The following is a 27,456-nucleotide window of genomic DNA, read 5'->3' on the forward strand; positions in this document are numbered from 1 at the left end:
TAACTATCGATTACGATTGTTCTAGGATTTTCAGGACTATTTTAAGGTCTCTTTTGATTTTGCTGTAACTTTTTTTAATAGAAAAAAATATATATTGCTAGGAGTAGGTAGAATTAAAATCATTAATGTGTAACGCTTACGTCACACCATATTCTTGGACACAAATGTCAAATTCACCGCTAACAATTGTGTTAATCGATTGTGTTTATACTTTATGTTCATAGCCTTTGTTAACTCTCTCGTTTAGTGATTAAAATCTATTATTATTTCGAATTTGTATCTTATTGTCGTTGGAATTTGCGACATGTTCGCTAAGCGCTATGAAAGTGACTATTAAAAGTAGGTAAAAATTTCAAGCCGTTCCCGCTTTTTGGGACCTTTCGTTTTTCTTAGTCTTAATCCTGGATGACCGTAGGTTTTTCTGGCAAATTAAAATTTCATACCGGTTAATATAAAATTTCATAGGTTGGACTGGCGTAGCTACTTGGAGATGGATAGCGAACGACGATAACTGTGGCATTTGTCGTATGCCTTTCGACAGTTGCTGTCCGGATTGCAAGTTGCCTGGTGACGAGTGTCCTTTGGTCTGGGGGGCGTGTTCCCATTGTTTCCACATACATTGTATAGTGAAGTGGTTACATTCACAACCTCAGCAACAGTGTCCCATGTGCAGACAGGATTGGAAGTTTAACAACAAGTGAAGTGAGTTGATTATTATTTTTGAATTAGGAATACTGAACACAGTCTGTACAGAACTTCATGTAATAAATGAGTTAGTGATTATAGAGATATAAAGTTTCTTGCTTAGTGGCTTTGTTTCTTTTTTATTAATAATGTATAAAGACTCAAAGATTATTATAATCGTAATCATGAACAAGCAGGTGTTATTAATGAGTCACTTTAATAACAATAGTTTCATAGAACACTGGATCTACTTTAATTGGTTAGGTTTTTAAATATCTCCCTATGTTTCTTACATACTCTGTGACAAGAAACATCTAAGTTTGAATGTGCTATATAGTATTATAATTATTACTGTAATAGTGCAGTGTAGGTACCAAGAAGCCAAATTTTCAACACTTGATATTAATATCCAAAAAAAAATATTTAGAGATTTGACCAATTGACTAAATTTATTCAGATTTTGAGTTATTTATTGATTAGTCCTGTCTTAGATAAATACACAAATTACTTGATTATCTTTATGATTACTTACAAGTTGGTATCGTCGAACTTTACACAGACAGTTGATAGTTTTTCATTTATATATCAACAATGATTCTATCATGTGGAAAATATTTATGAAAACGTTCTCAGCAGTAACAAATTTTTCCCTTTTATATAAAAAATATAGCTTAGTTTAATATTCACACTTTATATCAGCACAATCTACAAGCGAAAAACCAGTCGCTCAAAGAATAGATTACAAATATCTATGAATGTAAAGCTGAAGTTAGTATGTAGTTTGGCAACATGAACTTGTGGTGAGGGGTCTTCTGTCAGGAAATATTTTATTGGTACAACACCGAAATTGACAATAGAACATTGTGAAGCTGATACCACAGGCTGAACAATCTCAGCAATATCGAAGTACCTAATTTCTAGGCCCGACCTTATTCATCAACAAATCCCTCTGTACATATATTCACACATGACCTAGGCGAAATCTGTTAGGATACGAGAATAACTAAAAGAGAGATAGAGACTATGATTACTATAAACTGTTTATTAACTGTTTATTATGTTTGTCTCTAGGAACAATTACTATCATTTTGTACATAAATTTCCTCATGAAAACTAAATAGAATTTTTCCATTAATATACATGTTTAAAATTTTTTAATTATACATCCTAGGAAATAGAAAGCAGAATTACCTATAACATAAAAATACATTTAAGACATCTCTATCAATAAAATTATACTTACCTTAAAGTTCTTATTGCAATTTCATCATTTTGTTAAAAAAAAAACAAGTTTTAACACAAAATAATGTTTAAGAGCACTTATTATATGCTCCGTGACTTGTTTTCTTGTACATAAAAAACTTTTTAAATATATTAAAAAATGTGGACGAAGTTTCTGGTGTCAGCTAGTTTTCTTTACGAAACTTTATGTTAGTGTTAAATATTCTTAGGTATGCTACTTATAAATGCGAAAGTTTGTGAGGTACCTATGCATATATGGATATAGGGATGTAATGATGTCTGTTGCTAATTCACGTGAAAACTACTTAACGGATTTTGATTAAACTTCACGGTATTATAGCTTCAACATCAGAATAAGACATGAGCATTAATTCATCCCGGAAATCTATTTAGATCCCGAGGGGTTATGATATGACAGTGTGCGAAGTCTCGTGACCCTAGATGTCGCTGCCGGTTGGTTACCCATCTATTGTTTTAACTTTTAACTCTCTCAACACATCACTCTCTGAGCCTCATTCTCAAGTCCGCAAGGACGAAGTCGTGGCTAAAAACTAGCGATATATGAAAGTTTTATTTGGAATGGTTCATATACGGCTTTTAGACATTTTTGTATTTTTGTATGTTTTGGGTTAAAATCACCGTCTTGACTTTACATGGATAAAGTTTTCTTTTGCTGGAATTGGGTAACCAGCTCATTAGTAGTTGAGAATACGTTGATTTTGTTCTTTTTATGGGATGCAAGTATATTTTACATTTACATAAAATATTTCTTTAGTACATATTAAGCCAATAAGCCTGCATTGTTATTATTATCTATAATATTTAAATATCTCAGTAAGCAACAGATTATATTTTGCTCACCTGTCTTTTGAATTCATTTTTAAATACTACTTTACCATACGAGGAGTAAGAGATTCGTTCATATAAATGACATTAATACGAAACACATTGACAAATTCAACATAAAATGGGAAATACAGAAGATATATATTTTTTTTACTAATATCAAACAGTTGAGTAAGACGCTACATTCGTTGACAAATCATAAAACAAAAGAAATGAATGAATTGTAACATAAACCGTAATTTTTAGATGCCTACTATCCTAAAAATACTAAACTAGATATGTTTCATAATAGCGATATATTGTTTATAATATTGCATCAAAGTTCCCTCTCACAAGCGTTCGTAATGTGATGCTCGTGAAACAATAGGTCACTTAGTACTTTCAAAACTAGCGTATAATGGCCGTGTGTCGTGCGGGGACCGGCAGTTCGCATAGTAAACAAGCTGCGAGCGACCGCCGACCGGCCACGCGCCAAGTGGTTTAACCTATTGTCTCCTGTCTATAGACATTGCTATACTTAAATTGTGTCTTGTTTGAGATTCTTTAAATCTATTGTTTATTTAATTGATACACGATATAAAATACTTGCTGAAATATCTTCGTTGTATTGTTATTATATTTATTGTATACTTTGAAATAAGCAGTAATCGATATGAACACGCAGTTATTCACTAATGCATAAAGACAAAGTGGTGCGACAAATTCGTCGCATGCTCAAACCTGAATCATCGTCCGTCGGGCGCAGTACGGAGTACCCGGTCCTCAGTCGGTGTTGCGCTTCTTGAGCGTGCAGACGTGTGAAGCGCTGGCGTTTACGCGAATGGCGTGACTTACGTGATGTTCATATAACTACGCTCATTATACTATAGTGTTCGGGATATAGTATTGTCCGAGTGACGCCTAGTTTAAGCATGCTGATGGTACATACTAACACTCAACCTATGAAGACCACGAAAATTAAAGGACCTCCACCTGTTCCTCCGCGACCCAGTCAGAGTATGGTGGCCGAAGCTCTGGCGAAGACGAGGAAAGCGGTCGCGGATTCCAAAGCTACGCTGAAAAGTCGCACTTTCACCAAAAATGAAATGACCCATGTTTCCTCGAGAGCCAAAACATTGGATAGGAATACGACGTCGATCAAACCAACCGTGTCGCCTCGACAAAATGGACTCGCGCGCGTCAAATCATTCATTAAAGACGTTATCAGTGACCGCAGCTCGTCATCGGACGAAAGGAAATCCAGCGGAGCGAACTCCAGGAGGAGTTCCAGCGACAGCAGCTCTATACAATCACCTACGTCGAATAAATCAAATGAATCTCTTAACTCCAAAGCCGTTAAAACATGTAGACAAATATTGATCCGATCTCTTTCTACGTCTAATAAATTAGATCAAGACACCAAGTGCAAGGTATCAAAATCATCTAGCTTCGCCGAAAAGACGCTTCCTTTACGTAAGGCACCACCGCCACCGCTGTCACCTAAACCTAAGCTGAAACCGATGAAACAACTTCCCGCACAGAAAACGAACACAGAACCTAGAAAGCAACACAAGGAACCGTGCGTCGCTCTTTATTCGTTGCCGGTGGACGCAAAGCCTATTGAAACGGCGGTCAGTGAAGCGTGCTACGCGACGGTCGAAGACATAGCAAAAGTTGAAGACAGACTACAGGTAGAAGAAAAAACGATAGCCAAAAACGAAAAAGACCAAGAACAGGAAGACATTAATAAGAACACGTTAGAAAGAAAGACCTCCAGGGTAACAGAGATGCTCATTTCGGAGATTCTGGCCAGCAGAAACAATAACAAAGACGAAGCTAACGCTGTTATAGATAAAGGGAAAGATTCCGAGAACACAAACGGGAATGAAGCTGAGAGTGAGAAAATGAAGGACATGAATAATCACGAAATGTTGATATATGAATTACAAACGATGAGATCACAGACCAACTTACCAGAGACTGTCGATGTCAAAGATGATATGCATTGTGACTCGGAGGAGGACAATTACGGTGAATCGGGTAACAGTGAATACGTGGAGGACGATGAAGCGTACGCCAGCATCAGAGACGACGACGACCTCAGATCTAGGTGATGATTAACATAATAGTAATGATTTGATTATAATATTAATGTATTACATCACGGTGATACAATGATATAAATATTTATTAATTTTTATATATATAAGTCGCTATATTTATAGCGTAAACTTTAGATGGATCTTACGACCTGGATATAAAATAACGTGACATGTTTTGACCGATTCATCGGCCATTTTGTTTTTAATTATTGTATTCTCAGTTGCTCTTCTTTAAAAATATCTATCGATACAAACAATAACTGTTTACAGCGAACCTTTAGCGCAGCGAGTTAAATCCGCCTTTTGTTTTATTGTTCGTTGAACTAAAGATGTTTAGAGTGAAATAAAAAATAACTTTGACAAACATAAGAATATAAGAAGTTTCTATTATAAAAACTAACAAATGTTTTACGAGAATTTGACGTGGTTGACTCAAAGTAGAAGTTATAGAGCTGGTTTTATTATATATTAGGTAAGATATAGGTGAAACACGTGTCCCTGAGTTAACTATACAACTTTACGTTATCCACGGAACTCGTACTCGGGCACCGCTGCGTCAAGTAAAAGTATTCTATTAATAGGCATTCTATTAATAATTATGGTGAATGTACGTTCGGTCATCCGTTAATTACGAAACGGCGAAAATTTATTTGTTTACGCTATGAATAGTTCTAAAATTAACCAAATATTTTATAACAGTATTTAGTTTTATATAAAATTATCGCCTCCCCAGTTTATATATACATATATATAACCCGATCCCGCCAGGTATGCGCAGTTATAAGGCTTTGCTTTAGCCGTGACGTACCTACAAATTACATTAGTTCTTAAATCCACTGAGCTTGATGGAATGTGAAATGTTAGCAACGTTATGATATGCAATAAATATCATTTATTCATTATATAATAATTTATAATAATCTTTTTTCCTTCTATTTGTATATTAAAACGTATATAGCAGAAATTTAAGTTTATATTTTGTATCTAGACTACGTAAGCAGTTCCGTGCTATAAGCACTATGTCGCTCCAAGGATTGCCTCCACTGCCGAAGAGTCTCAGCGGCTTCGCTGACGGCGACGATCTCTTGGAGCCTCCCGGGCCTGCGCAGTCACAGGAACCCCCCACTGACCTTGACTCACAGTTGGTCTATTTGAAGAGAGAAATGGTAAGCTAATGACACACCACCAAAAATTACACGTTGATTAAGAATGCTTTTGGACACGAAGTGTATGATAATGTGTTATTTATTAAAAAAAAAATCTTTTTTATAAAACATTCCTTAAAATTTGGAACGTTTTTCATGAAGATATCTAAGATTTTCGCGAGCATTCATTGAAATAAAACTATAGTTTTAACATCATACACCCGACGTTTCGTTTACTTTACAGCAACCGTGATCACGGTCGGCGAAAGATCCGAAAAATATTAGTTTTACTAAAATTTTTTCATAAATTTGTATAAATTATTCCGCAACACGATTATGCACTCGCAACGTGTTCTGTTATGAAATCGGTCAAGTGCGTTCCCACTTTTATCTAACCTTTGACATTAAAACGCGTAGAGCTTTGGATATATGTTTACGACGCATTTGATTAAAGCAGACGCTATACAAATGGGATATCCTTACAAGATAAAGTTTAATAAAACCCAAAACGATGAAACTTTAAGTGGTTATGTTGCAAAAAAATGGTAGTAATTATATTGGTAAAATGTTTTACGTATAGATATATTATATATACATATATAAATTATTATAATTCTATAAATTTTGCCTATTGAATAATCAAGTGTTATTGATATATTATTGAAATTTTAACATTTTTTTTTATTTATTTGTTATGTAAACAGATGTAAAAATATTATATCCCCAACCTGAGTATTTGCTATCGCGTTTTAAATTATAAAAAAATCAAGAACGAAATCCCCAAACAGATCAGATCGACACATATACCTTTTACGGATGAAATGCAATTAATTTAAGCCTATATTCGGATGTCGTTAATCTTAAAGATCTTATTTTTTTTTTCTATCTAAACAAATTTTATGTAGATTCATTTATTCTTGTTTTTTCACTATTATTTCAGATCGATTAATAAAATATATCACGTCCCGTACACACTTGACAGTCCTGAATTCAGAATTACTGAATCGATACTATTTTCTCGATAGTTTCTCGTATAAATTAATCCTAATTTTCCTTTAATTTTATTGATTAATAACAGAAATTATTACAATTAAAATAATACAATAGAAAGGAGTATTAAAATATGTAAAATGAAACATTTTTTCTATATTCCTATGTGATATAAAGATTACATATTTATCCTTAATATCAGTGAGGCGTATGCAGTATTGCGTATACTAAACTAAACAGCTCCAAATACAGCACATGTTTCCAGGTTCATCGTGTTATCGTGGTGTCTGTTTTTTTTTTTGAGGAAGCCATTACTTTTATCGCACGCTTTTTCTAATTACGGACACAGCAGCATTTTGTTAGAATAATTTTTGTTTGTACAGTGTATAGATACGGCTTGTCTTTCATAAGTTAAACTGCTGTATATTTAGTTTAGCTGGAATTAAGCGGGAACAGTCAGGAAGAAGGGTAGCTTTTGTCTACCTTTATATAAAATTATAACAATCTGATAGTAATAATTTACGTAAAAAGAACAAGAAATGCCGTAAATTTTGTTATGGAATGCTCTGAAAACTTTATAATTGTAAAGAATTAACAGTAGTCTCGTTAAATTTCAATAAATTTAAACCTTAAAGTAACCGATACATAGAAATAAACATGATAGTAATCATTAAACAGAGAATACAATATCGTATGAGGAAAAAAGATACAACGTCGATATTTAAGATATTCACGGTCTAGAAGTGTAATGGCATCTTAATGATAAGAACAGCATACAGAGAATTTATATAAACATACTATAATTGCGAGCACATTGTCCTCACCATTTATCCCGGTATTACGTAATTTATTACAATACAAAATGAATCCGTATAAAGTAATCTGATTTATATGAAACTTGTGTGCCAGGTAAGGTTTCTGTCTATGGATACGTCACTTAGTATGAGTTTTCATATTGACGGTATACTTACAGTGTGAACGTGTTGCATTCATAAAGCGCCACCATTATGACTATGATTTACGAATTTAACTTGATCTAAATTTACTATTTATATCCTAAGGGTAAAGGTCATCGTATATATAAGGTCATATATATATATATAAATATTCATTTGAATGAGTTGTAAATTAGTGTAACATGGGTATCTGTTTATCACTGCTTACGCAATCTTTACACCTAAAGCAATCGTGTATGACTAGCACACGAACAGTCCAACGTTAACATTTAGCGTTCTAATTTACGACGTTATAGAATAATTGTTATTGTTATTATAATTCCTTATGAACAGGTAATATTTTCAATCAAGGATATCAACCTTTTCAAACGCCGCACAGTAAGTGGTATTCAAGGAAGATTACGAGCGTAATAAGTTATGACGCAAACTAACATATATATAGTAAGATTGTTTATCGCAATATAAATAGTGACGGATATTATAAGTTTACGAGTTCCTTATAACTCTATAGTATTTTGAAATAGTATTGAGATACATTGCAACAACACATTTTATGTTCGTTATAGTTTCACTTGTATTATTTATTTTATCTATATACCTGGCGATTTTGTAATTTTTTTAGTGTAGCAAGAAGTTAAAATTAAACTCTTATATATAATTAATAATAATGACTAGGAATTATCTACATTTCGACCTGTTATCAATAAATAAATATTATTTACATTTTTAATATTACATAATAAAAATCGATCAATAACTTCAAGAGAAAATATGATTATGCTAACAATATGAATATTATATAAAATTTATAATTATATTGATTCAATGAATAAATTATTTCGGGCTGTAGGATATTACACAGGACGTCATGTTACGAATACGTCAAACGTGTCTGTAGTTATATAGCTGGACACAGCACCCCAAGACCTACATCATCTCAAATCTCCTCCCAGCACAGATAACAAATCATACTTCATATATATTGACAATAAATTTAAACTATTTTTCGACTTTTTCACTGTCATAATTTTTTTGTCTCAGCGTTAATCTCATAGAATATCATGTTTTTCGTTAAAAGTATTTTTGGGCATGACGCATATGGGAACTATTAGCTGTTTATAGACACGATGAAAGTATTGGGTTTTCTGTCATTCGATGGGCAAAGAAAATTTTTATTAATATGAATTTTATCGCCAGGATATCTTGAGTGGATGTTCGTTATCGGTCTATAATAAAACAAAAAAAAATTTTTCGACAAAACAATGTTTATTTCAAGATATATTTTGTACTTTAACTTCCAAAGTTTTCGCCCAACGTGATCAATCGAAGATAGCTTAAATATTAATTACTACGTCCGAAACTATTCCATGGTCTCACCCGTTAAAGCGAATACAGTAAAAAGTTTCATCTTTAAGCAGATCTTAGTTTATTTTATTTATTTATTAATTTTGATGCACTAGCTTCTCTATAATTCTCAAAAAGGCGAGGAATCTTCTAGATAGATAAGTTAAATACCAAAAAAAAAAATCGATGTCATACTTGTACAGTGACTCACATTCTTATCAAACTCAAAGATTTTTCCTTAGAATCATATACAATAAAAAAAAGGAAAGTAGCTTCAAACAATACTTCCAGTTTGTTGTATGTATATATTTGGTTAAATCCTAACAATCTCTCCTAATGTGAACTCTCGACGTTCCTTTCGTCATCCCACGCTTATTAGTTTTTATGTATCATGCCACATTATACTGGAGGAAAGACACGGTAGGTTCGTAGTTTGATATATTATATATGAGATCTTACAAGTATTTTTAGACGTTATCCCGTTGATATCAGGAAGGCGGATGTTTATTCAAAAAGTACCGAATCGGAATAAATTATGTATTAAATAAGCACAAGCAGTAACGTCAGCATATCACTTCTCGTTAGTACTTCAAATGTAAAAACTAATCTGCGGACAGTATTCATTGTGACCTTCTTTAATAGCTTTGTCGGTATGTCACTTTCAGTTTCCTAAGAAATATTTATTTTAATGATACTTTTATTAAAAGATTTTAATAGCCCAAAAGTAATGAATGCGCGATGAAATTTTTCAAAGAAAAAGGGTATTTTGTTATAGAAACTAATGATGCTAATATTTGTTTGATGTCAGACTCGGGGCTGGTATGTATGGTTTGGTAACCTCTCAAAGGATCGGTTCTAAATATTCGGTACGCTCAAACGGCTTGTTTAATGCTAGGAGGACACATCCGCGTTGGCAACCGTTTGAGGTTTTTGGACTGATTGAATGCTATTCTTATAAACAACAATATGATAAATTTTTATTTAGATCTATATGAAGACATTTAATTATTACTAACTACGCTACGATATTTTACTTAGTATATATTATCTAGAGCCTAGAGCTGGGTTTTCTTACTATAAACGTAAATAAGCTGATCGCCTAGATATATATATACATGAATTGATCTGGACAAAGCTATTATGATGCTGCCATGGTTATAGCACGCGTACCTGATAGCAGTTCTTTATAAAATCGGGACACCAGAGCGAGTCGATCTATTTCTGTTGCCTACGGCACCCCGGCCGGTTACGTCACTACACTATCAAAATATTGAAAGACATCCTCACCCAGACGTGGAATCTGAACTAAACGGAACATTCGTTTATATCATATCAGACGCGTTGGAAAGTTAAACTTCTTTTTTTATTCTTTTTCCATGTTATATGTGATATTTATTAATAACAGATCTTACGTTATATGATTCAAAAATTCAACGAAGTTATTTTTTTTTATGTCGCTTAACTGAGATTCATAGTTAAAAATATATATTTTCACTTACCTTCCCATTGATCCGTTCCCATGTGAACTGTGTTTAATTCATTCAACTAATATTAATTTTGATTATCATCAACTACATCACGTCAAATCTGTATGAAAAAAACGTCTTAATAATTAATGTTACAATGATGTAATTATATTCAGATATATTTTTTTACCTACAAATCAGAATAGAACCGTCCAACGGGCAGTGCCATTAAAATGACAGGACTTTAAATCTATTTACGTCGGAGTCAAGGGGCGCTTAGCTAAACAAATGTGCCGTGACATTAAGACATTAGTATGTAGTGTTTTTTTTTTTTGTAATTAATTAACACTCCACTACATGTACTTGTCCAACCTAATACATTCAAGATTGATGTAGTAAAAAGTTACTATGGAAATAAAATATACGAGTACATATATATATATTAAACAATTAAGGTTATTTTAGCTCTATCGTCAAATAAATGTGTGGGAATCTTTAAAAGTACAGATCGATAAGACCGTCGACCTCGCGGAATGTAATGACATAATGTCCAATGTATCACTTAACAGGTCGCCAGTTACTTTTAGTTTAACTGTTAGCCGTTAACCGTCATTGTATATTATGTCTTATTGCGTATACCATAGAACTCATTATTAATTATACTTGGGATATTTTCTAATCAATTTGTAGACTCGCTTTTAATGATCATAGACAATAATATATGTTCTATATATAAATTCAATGAGTAATTGATATCGAAAGATAAGATAACATACGAGTGTTAATATTGATAAAGATCCTTTTTTTTTAATTTTTTATTTTTTTGGAAATTTTGTAATAAAATCGAAACATTTCTCGCTAAAGAAACCTTATGAAAGCATTTGAAAATTACGTGTTTATTAAACTTAGTACTCACATTTTGCTTGTAATATTTTAGAATTTCATTATTGAATTAAAATTATTAATAGTCTATGAATATGAGTTATCACAGATGTCAAAGAATAAGAAATGTAATTACGCTTTGACAGTTCAGTAACACAACAGAGACCGGAAAAACAATGAAGTCTTTAATCAAATGTTCGTTCATACATATTTTATGTTTGATTTTTTTTTATTACAGATAATGAATCTATTACAATCATTCATATTTGTATTATTAAAGTAATGTTCGAGGGAATTGAAACAAGTTTTTGAATATCGATTATATTAAGTATTAAAAGCAGCTTTCGTCGGTTCGTTTTGTAATGGTCAGGTGTTGGACACCTGCTGTATCTTAATAGCTTTATGGTCTATTACGTTTACGTTTGTTATAACGGTTTACCAAAACAATCAATTCCATATCTAATACTAATAAAATCAAGGTTTTTATTTGACTTTAACGATGTTTTGTAGGTCACAAAACTATATATGATCTATATAATATAACGATCGTTCGAATTGAACCGATTCTGAAATAGTCTGACAGTTATTTTAAATTACACACCTAATACTTGGTCACCTAGACCTTAACCTTAAAAAATTTTAGAAAAGGAATAATTTGTCACATTCTAAAGTTATAAATTATTGAACTTAAAACATATTGTACGTTCAGAAATATAAAATTTAATATATTTTAAGTCAAAAGTATTGCTATGAATCAGGTTATCAAGAACTTTAATTCCATAATTCCAATAGGCTCCAGGGCTCTAGAACATAGATTGACCGTATCAGCAGATTTTCTAGAAAATTTCTCGAATTAAATCGATTTCTGCTCGTCTTTCGTCCTATCATAGTAAATAATTGCTTAATCATATATAAGATTTTCCCGTGTACACGTTTAAATGAAACCAAGTTTTTTCGGATACTACGTGCTCTACGTCCCGGCGTTCCTCTACACTTTCCAGCAACCGTGGTCACGGTCAGATGAGATGAATACAGACACACAGACAGTTTAATAGAATTCCTGTCATCAGTATATAGATCAGTGGTTGTTTACTTCGGACATAATATGATTCGCGTGACCAGCATTCGTTTCGCATCACGAGCGACGTACTTTCACAGGTTTAAAACAGACTAAGTTTCACCTATATTTTCAGTATTCAAATGATGCAAATTCCTTTTCTGATTGTAGTTTTAAGAACGTATTATTGCTTGATGTCCCACTGTCTTTATCCTAAAATGTTAACATTGAAATTTGTAATATATAGATAAGATAGTGTCTATAAACAATCAATTCGTATTTAGATTATATACAAGATATTTCCTTTATAATTTTTTTAACCAGCATAAACTTAGTGCCTTAGTTAACCTTTAGCAAATACCGTTTCAACTTTCAAACTGCAATTTATACCGCTCCATGTGTCAGCTATTCCAAGGTTTTGCAGCATGGGCCTAAAACTATCGTTTTTTATGTCTCACATTCCAAATTGGTATTAAAGCAAAATCCATTCGGTCGGCAGCGTGATTACGAGACCTTTCCAAACTCCGAATCAGGTGATTGCTTGACATGTTCCAAACTTATTAACAGTATTTGGTCTCGCTGTGATGTTGTAATGATGACCAGCATCGGCAACACTTTTACCGTCTTTTACTCGATTCAGTCACGCTTTCCAAGATCTATGCAGATCTAGCAAATTTCCGAAACTAAATTTCAATTATCACACCATGGGAAAGTCGCTGTCTGTTTTTAAGTAAGTCTGATGATACTGCCTTATATACTACCATTTTCCTACGGCGTCACACGTATATTATTTATAATATTCTTGTTTTAATTTTTCTTGATAAGTAGGTATGTGTTATTCGGAATTGTTTCAATAGAAGCTAAGTTATATGTTTATGAATCAGTTTTATTTAAATAATAAAAAGTAGAGTTGAATTATTTCAGTTCGACAAAGACACGATTCAATTTATTTATTTTCTATGTATTAAAGTTGTTTTACATCAAATTAGTCTGTGGCCTATACGAGGTGCATTTATGATTCATTCTTTAATGGAATTATATATGAACAATATATAGGGGTTTTTATTTAAAATTCAACTCACATAAATCGACAATATAAGGTCTAAAGTTAAATTATTTATAACTGATCTGATTCTTGCTATTTTTTATAAGAACAGTGACTAGCTCTTGTATGTACATTTAGCGTAACTATCGGATAGGTTAAAGTAAATTTTCATTAATTTCATTTATCAGACATTTCGCGCTTAAGTAAATGATATATATATATCTTTATGTAATGAAAAACAAAGCAGAAGAAGTCGCGGGTTCAGCTAGTCGAGATACAAATCGGAAAAGACTTTAATATGTAGACTTTAATACGTACATTCACAGAACAAAAGATTTCCGCTCGCCGTTCTAGTTTGTAGCTTCGTCGGTAATAAAGGTTGCTGCATAGGGTACTGTTAGCTACACCCTAATGACCCATTCATGACTGCTCTTAATGACATGCATCTAACACGATATATATATATATAATAAAATTATGTAATTTATATATACTAACCTATATAATACAATTACTTGTGAAATTTTACAAAGAGAAAGTCCATCTATCTGGTGATCAGAGTTCTTAATTCGTTGGACGTACTACGTGAATGGAACCGGGTCAGAAGACGATGCTTGCCAAACGTTCTGCCAACAAAATAATGTAATAACCTTATATGATTCAATTGAGCTGCAATCCCTTTAGAATTATTATTTCTACCAATAACGTATTTATTTCATTATTTGGAAATATTTAAATCTTACAATAGCATACCTCAAAGATACAAACATGAGTGATTTCAATAGTATTGTGGATTAACGTGATACGTTCAGAGCGATCTTTTGTTTGTACTCCGCTGAATGAAGCAGAGCGCGACCGGGGGGCGATTTAAGTTCGTGAGTCATTTATAATTTGGTAATGTTATACAATTGTTTCTTTCATCATCATCGTATTTGATAACTTCGTATAAGTTTTCCGAATAGAAAGACACGCTCGCTCGTAACTGTATTGCGCCGTATTTTCTGTACACATTGTAAAGTTGTTTTTACTGTCGCGTTTTATTTGCATGAACGCTTGAAAATCATTCAGCCATTCGGTTACACGGTTACATGAATACCAAGCACTAGCCTTCTTTATCAAATCCGGTTCTAAATCGGCTTGCAATATGAAATAATATCCATTTATAATCTAGCCTTTAATGTTTATAAACAAAGAGTATTTATATGATACTAATTTTTTTTTTTACATGGAACCACGTTTTAAATCCTGGTGATTAATAATCTATTGACAACCTTTTTGTGTTCTCATAAATAATTAATATTTTTTCGCGATATCGGGAATGCTATAAAAAATATCTAGACAAGAAATATTAGGTATATGGTAAACTGTTTTTTATGACGTTATATATATTTCTAAAGATCTTATCTGAATCCATATCATAATGGACATTTTTTATTTTGTCACATTGTTTTGACATTTGACATTTCTGTCACTGCTGTCTATGTATTAAAAAAAAATTTAGTACCAAAAAAAATATCGTTCCGTTATGAGACACTACCTTTAATTTTAACGACATAATTAATTAAAAAGCATAAAAATAAACAAATACTATTTTCCGGAAAAAACATTGAGGCAGGATTTATCATATTTTTATTATAATAAATAAAAATTGGTCATTTTTTTCTTTGTGTCAAGTTGAACGAAACATTAAAGCTATCATAATTATTAGCGTCGTGACTCATTCACGACCTTTTGGGCGAGTCTAAATTTATTTTCTGTTGATGAGCAAGCGTCATTTGTACACATAACAATTATGTAATGTAAATTGAGTCTTATTACGTATCTAATAAGGCTAGATTTGGATTGCGATAACGTAAATTGATAACTTTTTCGACGATCAAGACTTCCACTATCATAGTATACAGTGAAAATCGTTGATTTGCTGTAGAAGTATGGCAATAATTTTGTAATTCGAATGTATTTTTTCATATCGTTTTAATATTAGATTGTCCTAGTATTGAAATGTTACGGCATTTGTCGAAATGTTAATTGTTGTCGTGTCAAGGCGTTTCTGTAAATTTTGCATTGTGATAAATGAAATTCGTGCACGCTACTCAGGCGTATAAAACAAACAATGAAACATAATAGAAAAAAAAATAGACAATCGCTGTGAATGCGTACAAAAAAAAAAATATAAAAATTTTCGCTATCAGCAAAGAAAAAAATTATACAATTTTCAAGTAGGTAATAATGCTTTAATCAACGTTTCCTCTACTTATAATTTTTCCTTTCCATCTCAATCTGATAGTTATTTCTTACTTAAATGCTAAATATCTTCCAATATGTAAAAGGGATTTCTAACTTAAACATTTTATACCACAAAGTAGAACGTAAGGTCACCATGTACCGGATGACCTACCAAATACAACAACATCGTGTCCAGAATGTCAATAGCATACAATAGAAATTTAATAATACTGACACGGAAAATATAGCCTTAAGCTGCATATAATTAAAAGTGAAATTTGTTACAAATTGCTATAAATTTAAGTCAAAAGGTGTGTACATAAAAATATTAATACAGCATACCACATAAGCAATATTAAAATTTTAGATCGGAATTATAGTCTTTAATACATTGTTTTTGGAGTTAAAATCGTAAAATATATTTAAGGTACAGGTAATATATGTGTAGTTAAATTTAATCTAAACATACCAAAGTTTTTCTTATTATATTAAAATAAAGATATTCAGAATTTAGCGCGTCATAAAGTATAGCGTTTTATAAAAAAAAAAAAAATGTCAAGGTCTCAATACAATCAGCGCCAAACAAGTTTCATTGTTCAATGGTGTGGGCGTTAAAAAATATCTATTCAATAAATACATTGAACAAATAATCCACAATATATCCTATAACTTTCTTTGGTTGTCTGTGTACATATAAATAACTGAAATAAAGTTATTCCACCTCCACGGCGAGGTTATTGAACTCTATTTTGGATGTTTTTATGTTACCCTAGCACCACGTCATGACCAAACTACAATCGTCTGCATGACAGCGTCCAGCTCGCACAGTGTATAATTGGTGCGTCTTAGTCATCCCGTGTTTAATGCGCAAATAACTGGAACCAAGATATTACAAATAGATTATTCTACAGCTATGTTATTATCCATAAAAAGTCACGCGGAATGGGTTCCTATTTATAGTGAAAATTTTCGATCGCCAGCAACAGTTGAAAATTGAAAATGTGTTTTATGCGAGCCGAGCCCAGGAAAGAAATACGTTGCACAAACACACCTTCCATATACGGATAATCGATATTGGTTGTATGAAATTAATTATGGTATGTATTACGTACGTTTCGGCCGTCTGTATGGGATTGTTATGGAGTGATGACGTCACAAACGCCGTTTGCAAACGCCAGGCGACCTTCAGAGAATGCAGCGATAACTGGTCAGACAACTGTACGGATTATATAAAGTATATTCTATTCCGTGTTATTTAATACTATAGTTATGTTTATTTTTTACTCACTCATTGAGATTAACATATGACAAGATACAGATAAAAACACTTTTGTCTGTTAAAAAAATTCTTGAAACGATTTATTGGTATTTATTTTTATGTTATAAACGAAGTCGTAAAAATACAAGTGTTTTCCCTTTACCTACTAAGCTCTAATCGAAAGGTGTTCGCAAACAGTCAAAAGAGGCTTTATAAAAAGTTTGGAAAAAAAATAAACTAAACGTTATCGCAGATGTTTATATGAAATGTCAAGATGAACAGCTGTTAGTGAATTGTTTGAAATGGCACGCGCACTACCTGCTTGATATAGGTGGACAGGGATCAAATTATATTGGATCCAGGTTTTTAATAATCATAATAAATGTCATTGAGGGTCTATACTAGTATATGATTATAGATACTGATGAAAGAGTACACGGAACTATTGAAGTTGGTTCAAACGGTTATTGGTAAACTGTGTGGTTGCTAAGGTCCAATAGTGCGAAGGTCCCCTATCTGCACCGTTCAGACAGCTGCGATATTTTTTTTTTTGTTAAAATCTATACGTGGTTTACAAACCGGATATCTGTGAGTGCGTCGTCTAAGTGGATCAGGCTGTCCTTTCGATGGTTGACACTTTGAAACGAATTTTTAACTAATTGCGAAGTTAATATCAAAGTATAGTTTCTTTCGGTACCAACTATTCTAATAATTTAATTAGTTTCAATCGTATAAATTATCAAAATATTCGGTTTTTAATATTAAGAAAAGCATATTAGTTAGTTTCACTTGTGAACTTTAGACATGCATATATTCAAATGCAACTAAGACCTTGTTTATTTTATTGTCTTAGAATATTACTGTATCCTTCGGATAGTACTAACTACCTTCCTATAACGTACCCGGCCTATATGTTTTCCCGTGTGTGTCTACGTATGTATGTTTGTGTGTGTGTGTGCGTGTGTTTTTATTTCGTTCCTCTATATGTAATAGTGGGTGGACTGGTCTCACGGGCTACTTTTTTCCTAACGCCCCCGTCTAACTGTAAAGTCCCTCGTGTATCAATAGGTACACTCGGTTGCGACATTAAGATTGACCGTTAATGATGATGTTTTGCGTGAAATATAATGCGAGGCATTGCTTTTGTATGAACTCTCTAACGAATTGTTCGAGCCCTCAATAAAGGCTGATTTCGTACAATATTAATATTATGTAATACCCTTTAAAACTGGTACTTTAAGTCCTTGTAAGAGATTAATTTCTTAATTTCCTTTGAATGATTTTACTTTATACTATTTTATGTCATATATACGAAGATAGATAAATTAATTTATTGCAAGCAGACTTGTATATGAATAAAAAAATATTAAAGTCTCAAAGACGACGCTTCTATACTATATAAAAAACCAGTGTTAGCTCGTTAACATATAGTTATATACTTGATGGAAATATGTTTTATGACTAAATTTTCTTTAAGAGGTACAGGAAAACATATATATCATGAGAGTTTATGACATTTTGAAATAATTTTACTTGGTGTACGTTTGGAAAATATTTGGAGAATTCAGAAATTAATATAATGACAAGATGAATGATTTTATCACCTCATGTCCATTTATCGTGCAATTCCTGTCTAGCATCCGTCAAAAAAAGGTTTTAGCAGCAGTAATAAATAGGACGAATATTTTTACGACAGAGGGTTTTAAAATGATTTGAGATAAGGATTCTCATGCGCAGAATTTAATAAATCGTAATTAGTAATTAAATTAGGAGTAAATATATATGTTCGGTCGACTTATCTTAATTGTTAAAGGAATATACTTACCTACTATAATAATTATTTTACTACAAGTCTATCGTCAACTTAACGTTCTCAGCGGTTCATCACACACACATACTAACAGCTGTATTTTTAATTTAGAAAATAAATAACGTTGATACTGTCTGTTCTTAGTTTATACAGATTGTACGTAAATAGCCGCCTAACATTATGCATGGAATATATAGTATGTATTGAAAATATGAAATAAAAAACTTTCTAGTGTTTTAGAAAATGATAATATTTTATTTTTGTACCAATCTAAATCAAATGTTACGTTATAATATATTGTCATTCGAATCGGATAAAGATAAGTAATGCTCTAGCTGCCGATTGTCGGCTTGTATGTCACTACGAAATCCGACTTGCGGCTAACCCGACCCACATCTACATCTTCCGCGGACTTATCAGTAGTATCATGAACGTATTGTAATCACATACGCTTAGATTTACAGTATAGAATATCTTTGTTTGATAAACGTTTTGAAAGCTAAAGGTATACGTTACGAAATAAGCAATTATAGTTATTATGTAATACATCATTAAGAGTCTATTTGCACTGAACATATATTATTCTTCATACGGATCCATCATTATACTCCTATTAATCCATGTCTACGTAATATGTTTTAATTCCCAATTACTTTGCTACAGATTTCATTCCAATACTATTCAGTAATCTGTTATATAAATAGATGTAAATAAGCATAGTTATATGTGATTAAATTTGTTTTGCTAGAAATGATTAAGGTCCAAAGCTAAAGTTAATAATCATACATCATGGTGACTTGGTAAATCTTAATTCATGGATACAATCGTAACCTGTATACGCTTACCATGAGTCTAAATGGTCAAACTAAAAACAGACAGTTTTCAAGTTTTCCATTCATATACATTGCTATTTCGATAACGTGTGCTTTAATTTCGAGATGCCTACTCACTACGCTTAATTACAACCTTTCGTCGTCACACTTCATACGGAACGTCTAAAGTTCATTCGTAAATCTGGTCGCATTATAGTATTTAAGCTGTGCTTAGTGTGTAACGGAAAGCATATCGTGTTCTGTTCAAACTTAGTAAGCGTAATGTCATCAAGGGTTCAAGAACGAGTATCGTCCAACAAATAAAAACTGTGACATTGACAAAATAATACAGGATCCCAGTGCGAATGAAGCCGTATGTTAAAAAATATTAACTCAGCGCTGTCATACATCTCTGCAACTTTCTCCGTTTCCTACGCAATCCTGCGATAGCTCGCGTGACTATCGTGATGGTTCTGAACGATGCGTATCTGTTATTGTCTCCAATGTACAATAACTCATTCACCTACACTCCCTCATTAATTATGCTGTAAGGTGATTTTATTATAACTATAACAAAAACCTCTTAATTAACATCATTTCCGCTTCCTCTATATAATAATATGATATATTGTTACTTAAAATACATACAGCGTATTTAATTGTTGATATCAAATTTAATATACGAGCCGAAATTGAACTTGCGATGTACATTTGCGATCCTGTAAGCTTTGTGAACTGAGCTATCGTGTCACAATATTTTACATTAATGTAACGTGTATTATCATGAATTCATAGGAGTAAATGTATGTAAAAGTTTTATATATACATAAATATTGAATGAAGCGTTTAAAACTACCATTACGTTGAGATTTTGATAGTTTCAAACAGCCTTGAAATAGAAAACCTAATTGAATGTAGGGCACGAGGTCATCCTATACACAACATAATGGCTATTTTATGATTAACCTATAAAATTATATTTCTGGATGTATCTTAAATGATATAAAGACTATTACTATAACTACTATACTCGTTGAATGTCTGTAATCTTATATATTGAGCATTTATGTAACTAAATATTTTAAAATTTTATGTAGACTGTGGTTTATTATTTATTTAAAACTAGTTACTTTTATTGCATAACGTAATATATTGGTATTTTGTTTTGAATTTTTGTTACAACAGTCATAACTAATTATAGCGACTGTAAGCTATGTACATACGTGTGCTAAGAAGGTTCACAGAATATCTTTCTTTAATATCTATTTCTAATACCTTGAGATACGTGTTAATATTATTAATTATATGTTTATTTTAAGAGTTTCTTGTATATTAACTAAATCATTTCATTAATGAAACGTCCTTAAGTTTGAAAATAAAAAAAACAAGTGTTGCCATTTAATAACGTTTATTAAAAAAGGAGATTTTGAATTTTATTATTGCTTCGCTAAAATATGTATTTTTTTTTGGTCAAACAGATATCAGACTATAAAAAATTACTATAAAATATTGTCAATTTCATTGCATATTATATATAATTTGTTTTTGTTACGATACAGAATAATTGTTTACAATCTAAAGCCACTCGTCGACCTTCCTAAACGTACGATTGCGTTGGCTAAGAATGTGACAGAATCACGAACTTTTAACAGGACTTACAAATATTTAGACAGTACACAGTATTAAAAACTTATTTAAGCTTTTGTTAAAAATCTTCAAGAACTTTCTTTAACTTAAAGAGTCTATCAAATACATCATCAGTTTTAATATGGTATTTCTGGTTAAGAAAATTCTTCATTACATTGTTAACCTGAACAAATAAGGTTTTCAGGCTTTATCGTGTAAAATACAGTACGCTTAACACACATTTGCTTACACTAAATACGTTTAACCGTTTCTCATTCAATAACCTAAGTTAATTCAATACTGTGCAAAAGAATTATTAATGAAGAACTATTTACCCTCCATATGAAAATTACCGTTAAAAACTTGCAGTAGCCATAAAGTTGACCATCCTAACCCTTACCACGTGTGATGTACATATTTTAATATACTATCAATATCACGTCATATCTTTTCATACATATAACTTGTCTCGGAGTATTGCAAAAAGTTCTATTTTAATGTAATATAATTAAGAAATATATGTTTACCACATGTTTCATATCCATCTGCAGCTAAACGTCAATTATTACGTTTGTTTACGATAAAACAGAACTTAACATAGCGTTACATTTTTTGTTGTTTGGCATCTTTTCAAACAAATGCTACTGACGTATTCCTTTTCGTAAACTAGTGGAAATGTACTTTATGTGCCGATTATAAAGGCAAGATTCATATTTTAGTAGTAACATCTTTGTTTGAATTTCTCAAACTTAATCGTCAATAGATGGCGCTATTTACAATAATACTGCCAAAATCCTAATTTGTTTTATGTATTTGTTTGGTTTTGATTAAATTTCTTATTATTGTTTCCAGGCCAGCTTGAGGCAGCTAGATCTATCTCTACTATCCGAACTGTGGACGTTGTCAGAGGCTATGGCGTCCTGGCGGCGTCAAATAGATCGAGGCTCGCGTCTCCGCCCCGCTCCCCCACCGCCGCCGCCTCCCCATTACCTAAGAACATGAATATAAAACAAAAAAATAATGTTTAATTGACCCTTAATTTATTTACCAAACCCCCCCCCCCTAATAAAGGCCTCTAGAGCAAATGTCGTTTCTAAATTTAAAAAATCAATGCAAAAAGTTTGATTCTATTAAAGAGGTTTTATTGAAGTCCAAAGATTTTGAATTGATTTTTATTTCCATCTAGGTTTTTAAGCGTAGAAATTAACAGACGTTCACAAACAGCGGTTTGTGAACGTGATCTCTGAAAGTTAGTTTCCCGATACAAATAATACAATACATAACAAAAAAAAGATGTTTATGATGTATTTTTGTTCGAAACTACATTTCATGAACGCTCTAACTCGTGACTTCTGTTCAGTGTAGTTTTTTTTACTAACTTCAATTATTTCCTGGTTTCAGTTATCTTGTAATCGAAAGTCAGTATCTTAGACACCTGTAGATAAGTTTCCGCCACATATCTTGAGAATATTTAAGATAACTTCCACGTGTGTTTTGTGTATAAATAGTGTACCTTTTGTAAAAAATATTGTAGTTAGAATAAGTTATTTTGCAATAAAATGATCCTAATTTTATTAACATTATTTATTAAGTCCCCAAGTTTTACCCTCATATCACCAACGTATATTAAAAATATTTTACCATTAACAGGCCTTTAAAAACTTTCATAAACATTAACCATTTTTAATATGTCTATTGAACATTAATTATGTTCAAAATTATAGAACTGAATAAATTGTTAGAGGACGAATGTAATATAAAAATTAAAAGAAATAAATGTTAAAAGTAGAAAGTGACTTCAAAGATTAATTGTCTTATTTACTGCAAAAAAATCCTAGCAAACTTCAATATTACATCTAAGGCATGTAATGGAGTAGTACTCTTAACAGAATAAAAATAATTATATTAAATGAAAAAGTAATAATAATCAATTTTGTTCTATATTAAGGCTACAACTGTTGAAGATATTTCTTTAAAAATTATAAGTGAGAGTTTCATATCAAGAAATAGTCAAACAGTATTAAATTTTAAGTCAGGAAAAGTATTACCTTATGCGGATATTTTATCTTTAAGAATAAACTTTTTATCAATCCCAATATTTTTTAATAAAGTGATTGGACTTGAAATATTCAAAACACTTTAGAAATGTTATTCTATAATAGACAACTGTCATGTTATCTGTTCTATCTATGGTCTATAAACATTTATTTTTATCTGTGTTAAGTTTCGATTTGAGTTTGACTTTTTTTATGTTTGACTTTAATATTTTTGTTTTCAAGTACGCGACAAGCGGTCTAACGCAAAATAATATTCATCATAGAATATTAATGTAACATTTATATAGCGACCCATGTCAGAAACTTCCATACAAGGAAATCAAGCTAAGGAAGAGCAGCCGCCGTCAAAAATAACGGAGTCTGTTAAGGTTAGTTTCAAGAGCGCCTGAAAACCTATTTAAAATTGCTTGTACAATCCGATACCAGTGATGTTTAATAGAGAAATTCGTACATTCTCAACATTAAAATGGTTTCTTTAATTTAGCTAATGTAACAAAAGTTTCTATAGAAGGTAACACATCGAAAAATTTATTTATCAGGAAAAGATTAATTATTTCTACTTTAACGAACAGAAATAAATGAAAACTTTAATTGTTCTTTTAGTCGTTAAATTAAAATATTTTTAACAAATTTTATTTGTTTCAGAAAATAATATCAATGGAAAAAGAAAATGAAACGAACGCCAATCGTAAATCTCGTATTGACCTCAATGCACTACCAACACGTCAATATCTGGACCAGACAGTAGTTCCCATACTACTGCAGGGTTTATCAGCTCTAGCCAAAGAACGCCCACCGGACCCTATAAACTATCTAGCTGCATATCTACTGAAGAATAAGAGCACATTCGATAATAATAATTCAGGTGCCAACAGCAATCCACCCCAAAATACACAAACATAGTGATGGTTTAGAAGATTCTTCTATAGGGCTGCCAACACTCAATTTTAACTGTAATAGATGCCAGTTGTACAATATAGTGTACAAAGTTTTAAATGTACGTAGCTATATAAGTAACTAAACCATTAAAGTAAATGGGTTGTGGTAGAAAAGGACATTATAGCACTCTCAAACTTGTATTTTTAGTGTAGTTTTGCGTATAGATAAATGCTTTAAATTAATATTGTTACTTATTGGTATAAATATAATATATAAGACAATGCAAACTTAATTTTTATTAAGAGTCTGTAAAAGAAGGATAGATTTAATTTTCCACAACAATAAGGTTTTAATTTTTGTCCATTAAGATGATACTTTTTTAAATTTCTCCCTTAAAACTTGAATTGACTTTAATTTTATTAAATATTAAATACCATAATTATGATTATATTATTTTATTTAATTCCTTTTCTGATTGTGACTATTTTTCATTGAGAAATTATCATTTTTTTATTGCATCAATCATCAACAAAGCCAAGTTATTAAAATCATTATATTTAAAAATTAAAATTCGTCTATGCCAAATAAAAATGTTTTTCTGTCATCTCAATACGTCTTAGTCTGTTACTGGTTCTTTAGCAACAGTTTCTTCTATGAACTGTTGCCGATGTAGAAGCCAGGAGTCTGTATCCCCACCACCTTCTTCAGCGGTAACAGATGGTGCTTCAAATTTAATGATATCCGTCTCAATGCTTTCTTCGGTCAGCGATGGTATTGAATCATGGATGGGTAATGGAACAGGTTCGGGAGGCAGGAACTCTGACATATATGCCGTTATGTTACGAGCTCTCCACACAGAAATTTTGCCTGTTAATAAAATACGGATATTTGAAGACAATGGAACATAGGTTTTTTTTTAATTTTTTTTTTTCTATTTCTATTGCAAACACTTCTTTTAACCAATCTTAAATTTACTTAAAACGTGTTTACTTGTGACTGATACATTTGTGTGTAATCATTGTCCGATCGTATCCTGGTTCTCTCACCTAAAGTTTCATCAATCTCCTCTTCCTCCTCTCCCTCCCCCAGTCTCTCTTCCTTTATTTCCTTCTCCTCTTTTTCTTCTTCGCCTTCACCGAATTCTTCTAGATCTGGATCTTTGGTGAGCAAATAAAAGCCATGCTGCATGCAATTGGTGTCAAAAACAAAACAGCCTGGACCTTTTGGTTTCCCTCTGAGCCATGAACCATGGTATCTCACTCGCGGGTATATGATCTGCCCTGGACCCTCAATAACACCCTCGACCCAGGTGCCCATGAATTTTATCTTAGAAATAAAAGAGTATGTCTGTATACTAAGGATTAGTCATATTAAACAAGGATAATTATCTGTTTTTACTCAGAAATCCTCGAAGTTACCCTAACTTACAGTTTCGTAGTAAATATATTAGTAGAAAACGGAAAACTGTAGGTATTAAGGGTAATGATTTAAAACTAAGGGTTCAGCTTCAAGTCGAATATATAAATATATTTACTTTGAGCACGAACTATAAACCTTTATCCTTCTCTTTAATGGACGACAGTATCCGACAGAGGAACTACAAATATGTGCCTGACTTAAGTTGATGAGAATATTAGTCAAGCTTATACCAAATTATGAACCTGATATTCTGCAAAGAAATAAGTCCCAAGTCCGTGTCGTTTTCCCTTAAACCAAGCGCCCTCATAGATGTCGCCGTTGGGGTAGTAGTAAGCACCGAACCCGTGCTTCAGGTCATGTCTCCAGTCACCCTCGTATCGAGATCCGTCGGGGTAAGTCATATGACCTACACCGTACTTCATTGCTTTACGCCATTCTCCTAAAATGGGAAGAATTTTTTTTTTACATACAGGTACAGACTGTATGAAATCTGTACTATTAATTATCTCTCCTGTCTAAAGAATAAATCTTTTTAATTCTCACTAACTCTCTTCGAACAGAGAATATTGTACATCTAAAATTTCAAGCTCATAGTTTTTCCGAGTACAGAAACTCTTTCATGATCCTACAACTTGAGAATTCTTAGCTTTTTTTCAGACAGATAAGCCATTTGTTGCCTTCGTTTACAAAGAATTTAGTCAATATACAAACATTTGGTGGTTTTAGAAATTCTTTAAGAATGTTGGGTCTTTGTACCCACATGTAGGTATTTTTTATATTTTAAATGTACTTTTTGTAGTGTTTGTTTATATGCATATATATGTAAATATATGTTTATAAGCCTCAAGGAGATGATATTTATACTACACTTTTATAACCATAGACCCAAAAATACAGAATTTTAATGCAGGGTCGAGGAGAAGACTGCATATTTTATTATATCTTAAAACTTACAAACAATGTCCATTATCAGTTGTTCTTTATATTAGTAATACAACCGGTGCTACCTTCGTAACGTGCCCCGTTCTTAAATACGTAAAGGCCTTTGCCACTCCTCATTCCTCTACAATAGCAACCTTGATAGAAATCTCCGTTTGGTAAAACAGCCCAACCTTCGCCGTGTCTATCTCCATCTGCATTTCTACTTCCTACATATATCTACAAAATATTACACTGAAGTGAATATTTGCTCTTAAATTCGTAAAGGCGTTGAGACATGGATTGTTATAAAACAGAAGTAAAATGTCTTGTTATATATTATGTCCACTTTAAACATGGCACTAAAATATTTCGTTTTATTTGAATAGGATTTATATTTACACCAATAGTATCCACATCTTCAGCACCTTCACCCTTATCTTCAGCCATCGTGTAGGTAACCGTCAAGTTATTGACTTTTAAATTTTAGAATACATACTTAAATATCTGGGAAGGTTTTATGGCATGAAATATGTATTAATTATCTAATTTTAAGTATAATCAATAATGTTAAAGGATCGATAAATATATATTTTTTGTTATAGATACTTAACAATTGTGAAGGGGGCAAAGTTCTATTCATTTTATTGACTATTACCATGCTAAAAAATTAATAAACTCAAGACATGTCCTGTTTTCGTTAATTCAGAAAA

At 31.9% G+C, this 27,456-nt stretch overlaps 3 protein-coding genes across 4 annotated transcripts; 2 read left to right on the forward strand and 1 right to left on the reverse strand.

Annotated features, from left to right (window-relative positions):
• Window positions 1-153: 153 nt before the first annotated feature.
• Window positions 154-23,044, forward strand: LOC116768549 (anaphase-promoting complex subunit 11). 2 transcript variants are annotated; one of them, XM_032659290.2, is made up of 3 exons: window positions 154-339; window positions 466-702; window positions 5,842-5,983. In XM_032659290.2, the coding sequence occupies exons 1-2, from the start codon at window positions 321-323 to the stop codon at window positions 699-701; spliced, it is 255 nt and encodes an 84-aa protein (XP_032515181.1). In that variant the 5' UTR covers window positions 154-320; the 3' UTR covers window position 702; window positions 5,842-5,983. The 2 variants fall into 2 exon arrangements, with proteins under 2 accessions (XP_032515181.1, XP_061379702.1); XM_061523718.1 differs by lacking the exons at window positions 154-339; window positions 466-702 and adding exons at window positions 3,494-4,861; window positions 22,323-23,044 and having other exon boundaries at window positions 5,842-6,019.
• Window positions 23,045-23,696: 652 nt separating this feature from the next.
• On the forward strand, window positions 23,697-24,851 carry LOC116768366 (protein dpy-30 homolog). The gene is made up of 2 exons (XM_032659066.2): window positions 23,697-23,895; window positions 24,173-24,851. The coding sequence occupies exons 1-2, from the start codon at window positions 23,821-23,823 to the stop codon at window positions 24,428-24,430; spliced, it is 333 nt and encodes a 110-aa protein (XP_032514957.1). The 5' UTR covers window positions 23,697-23,820; the 3' UTR covers window positions 24,431-24,851.
• Window positions 24,852-24,906: 55 nt separating this feature from the next.
• Window positions 24,907-27,242, reverse strand: LOC116768365 (radial spoke head 1 homolog). Its single transcript, XM_032659065.2, has 5 exons — window positions 27,146-27,242; window positions 26,833-26,983; window positions 26,068-26,264; window positions 25,453-25,732; window positions 24,907-25,273 (listed from the first exon to the last, which is right to left on the reverse strand). Exons 1-5 carry the CDS (start codon window positions 27,191-27,193, stop codon window positions 25,023-25,025), a joined length of 927 nt encoding a protein of 308 aa, XP_032514956.1. The 5' UTR covers window positions 27,194-27,242; the 3' UTR covers window positions 24,907-25,022.
• Window positions 27,243-27,456: the final 214 nt, after the last annotated feature.

The sequence above is a fragment of the Danaus plexippus genome, chromosome 4 (assembly GCF_018135715.1).
Source record: "Danaus plexippus chromosome 4, MEX_DaPlex, whole genome shotgun sequence".
Taxonomy (NCBI): domain Eukaryota; kingdom Metazoa; phylum Arthropoda; class Insecta; order Lepidoptera; family Nymphalidae; genus Danaus; species Danaus plexippus.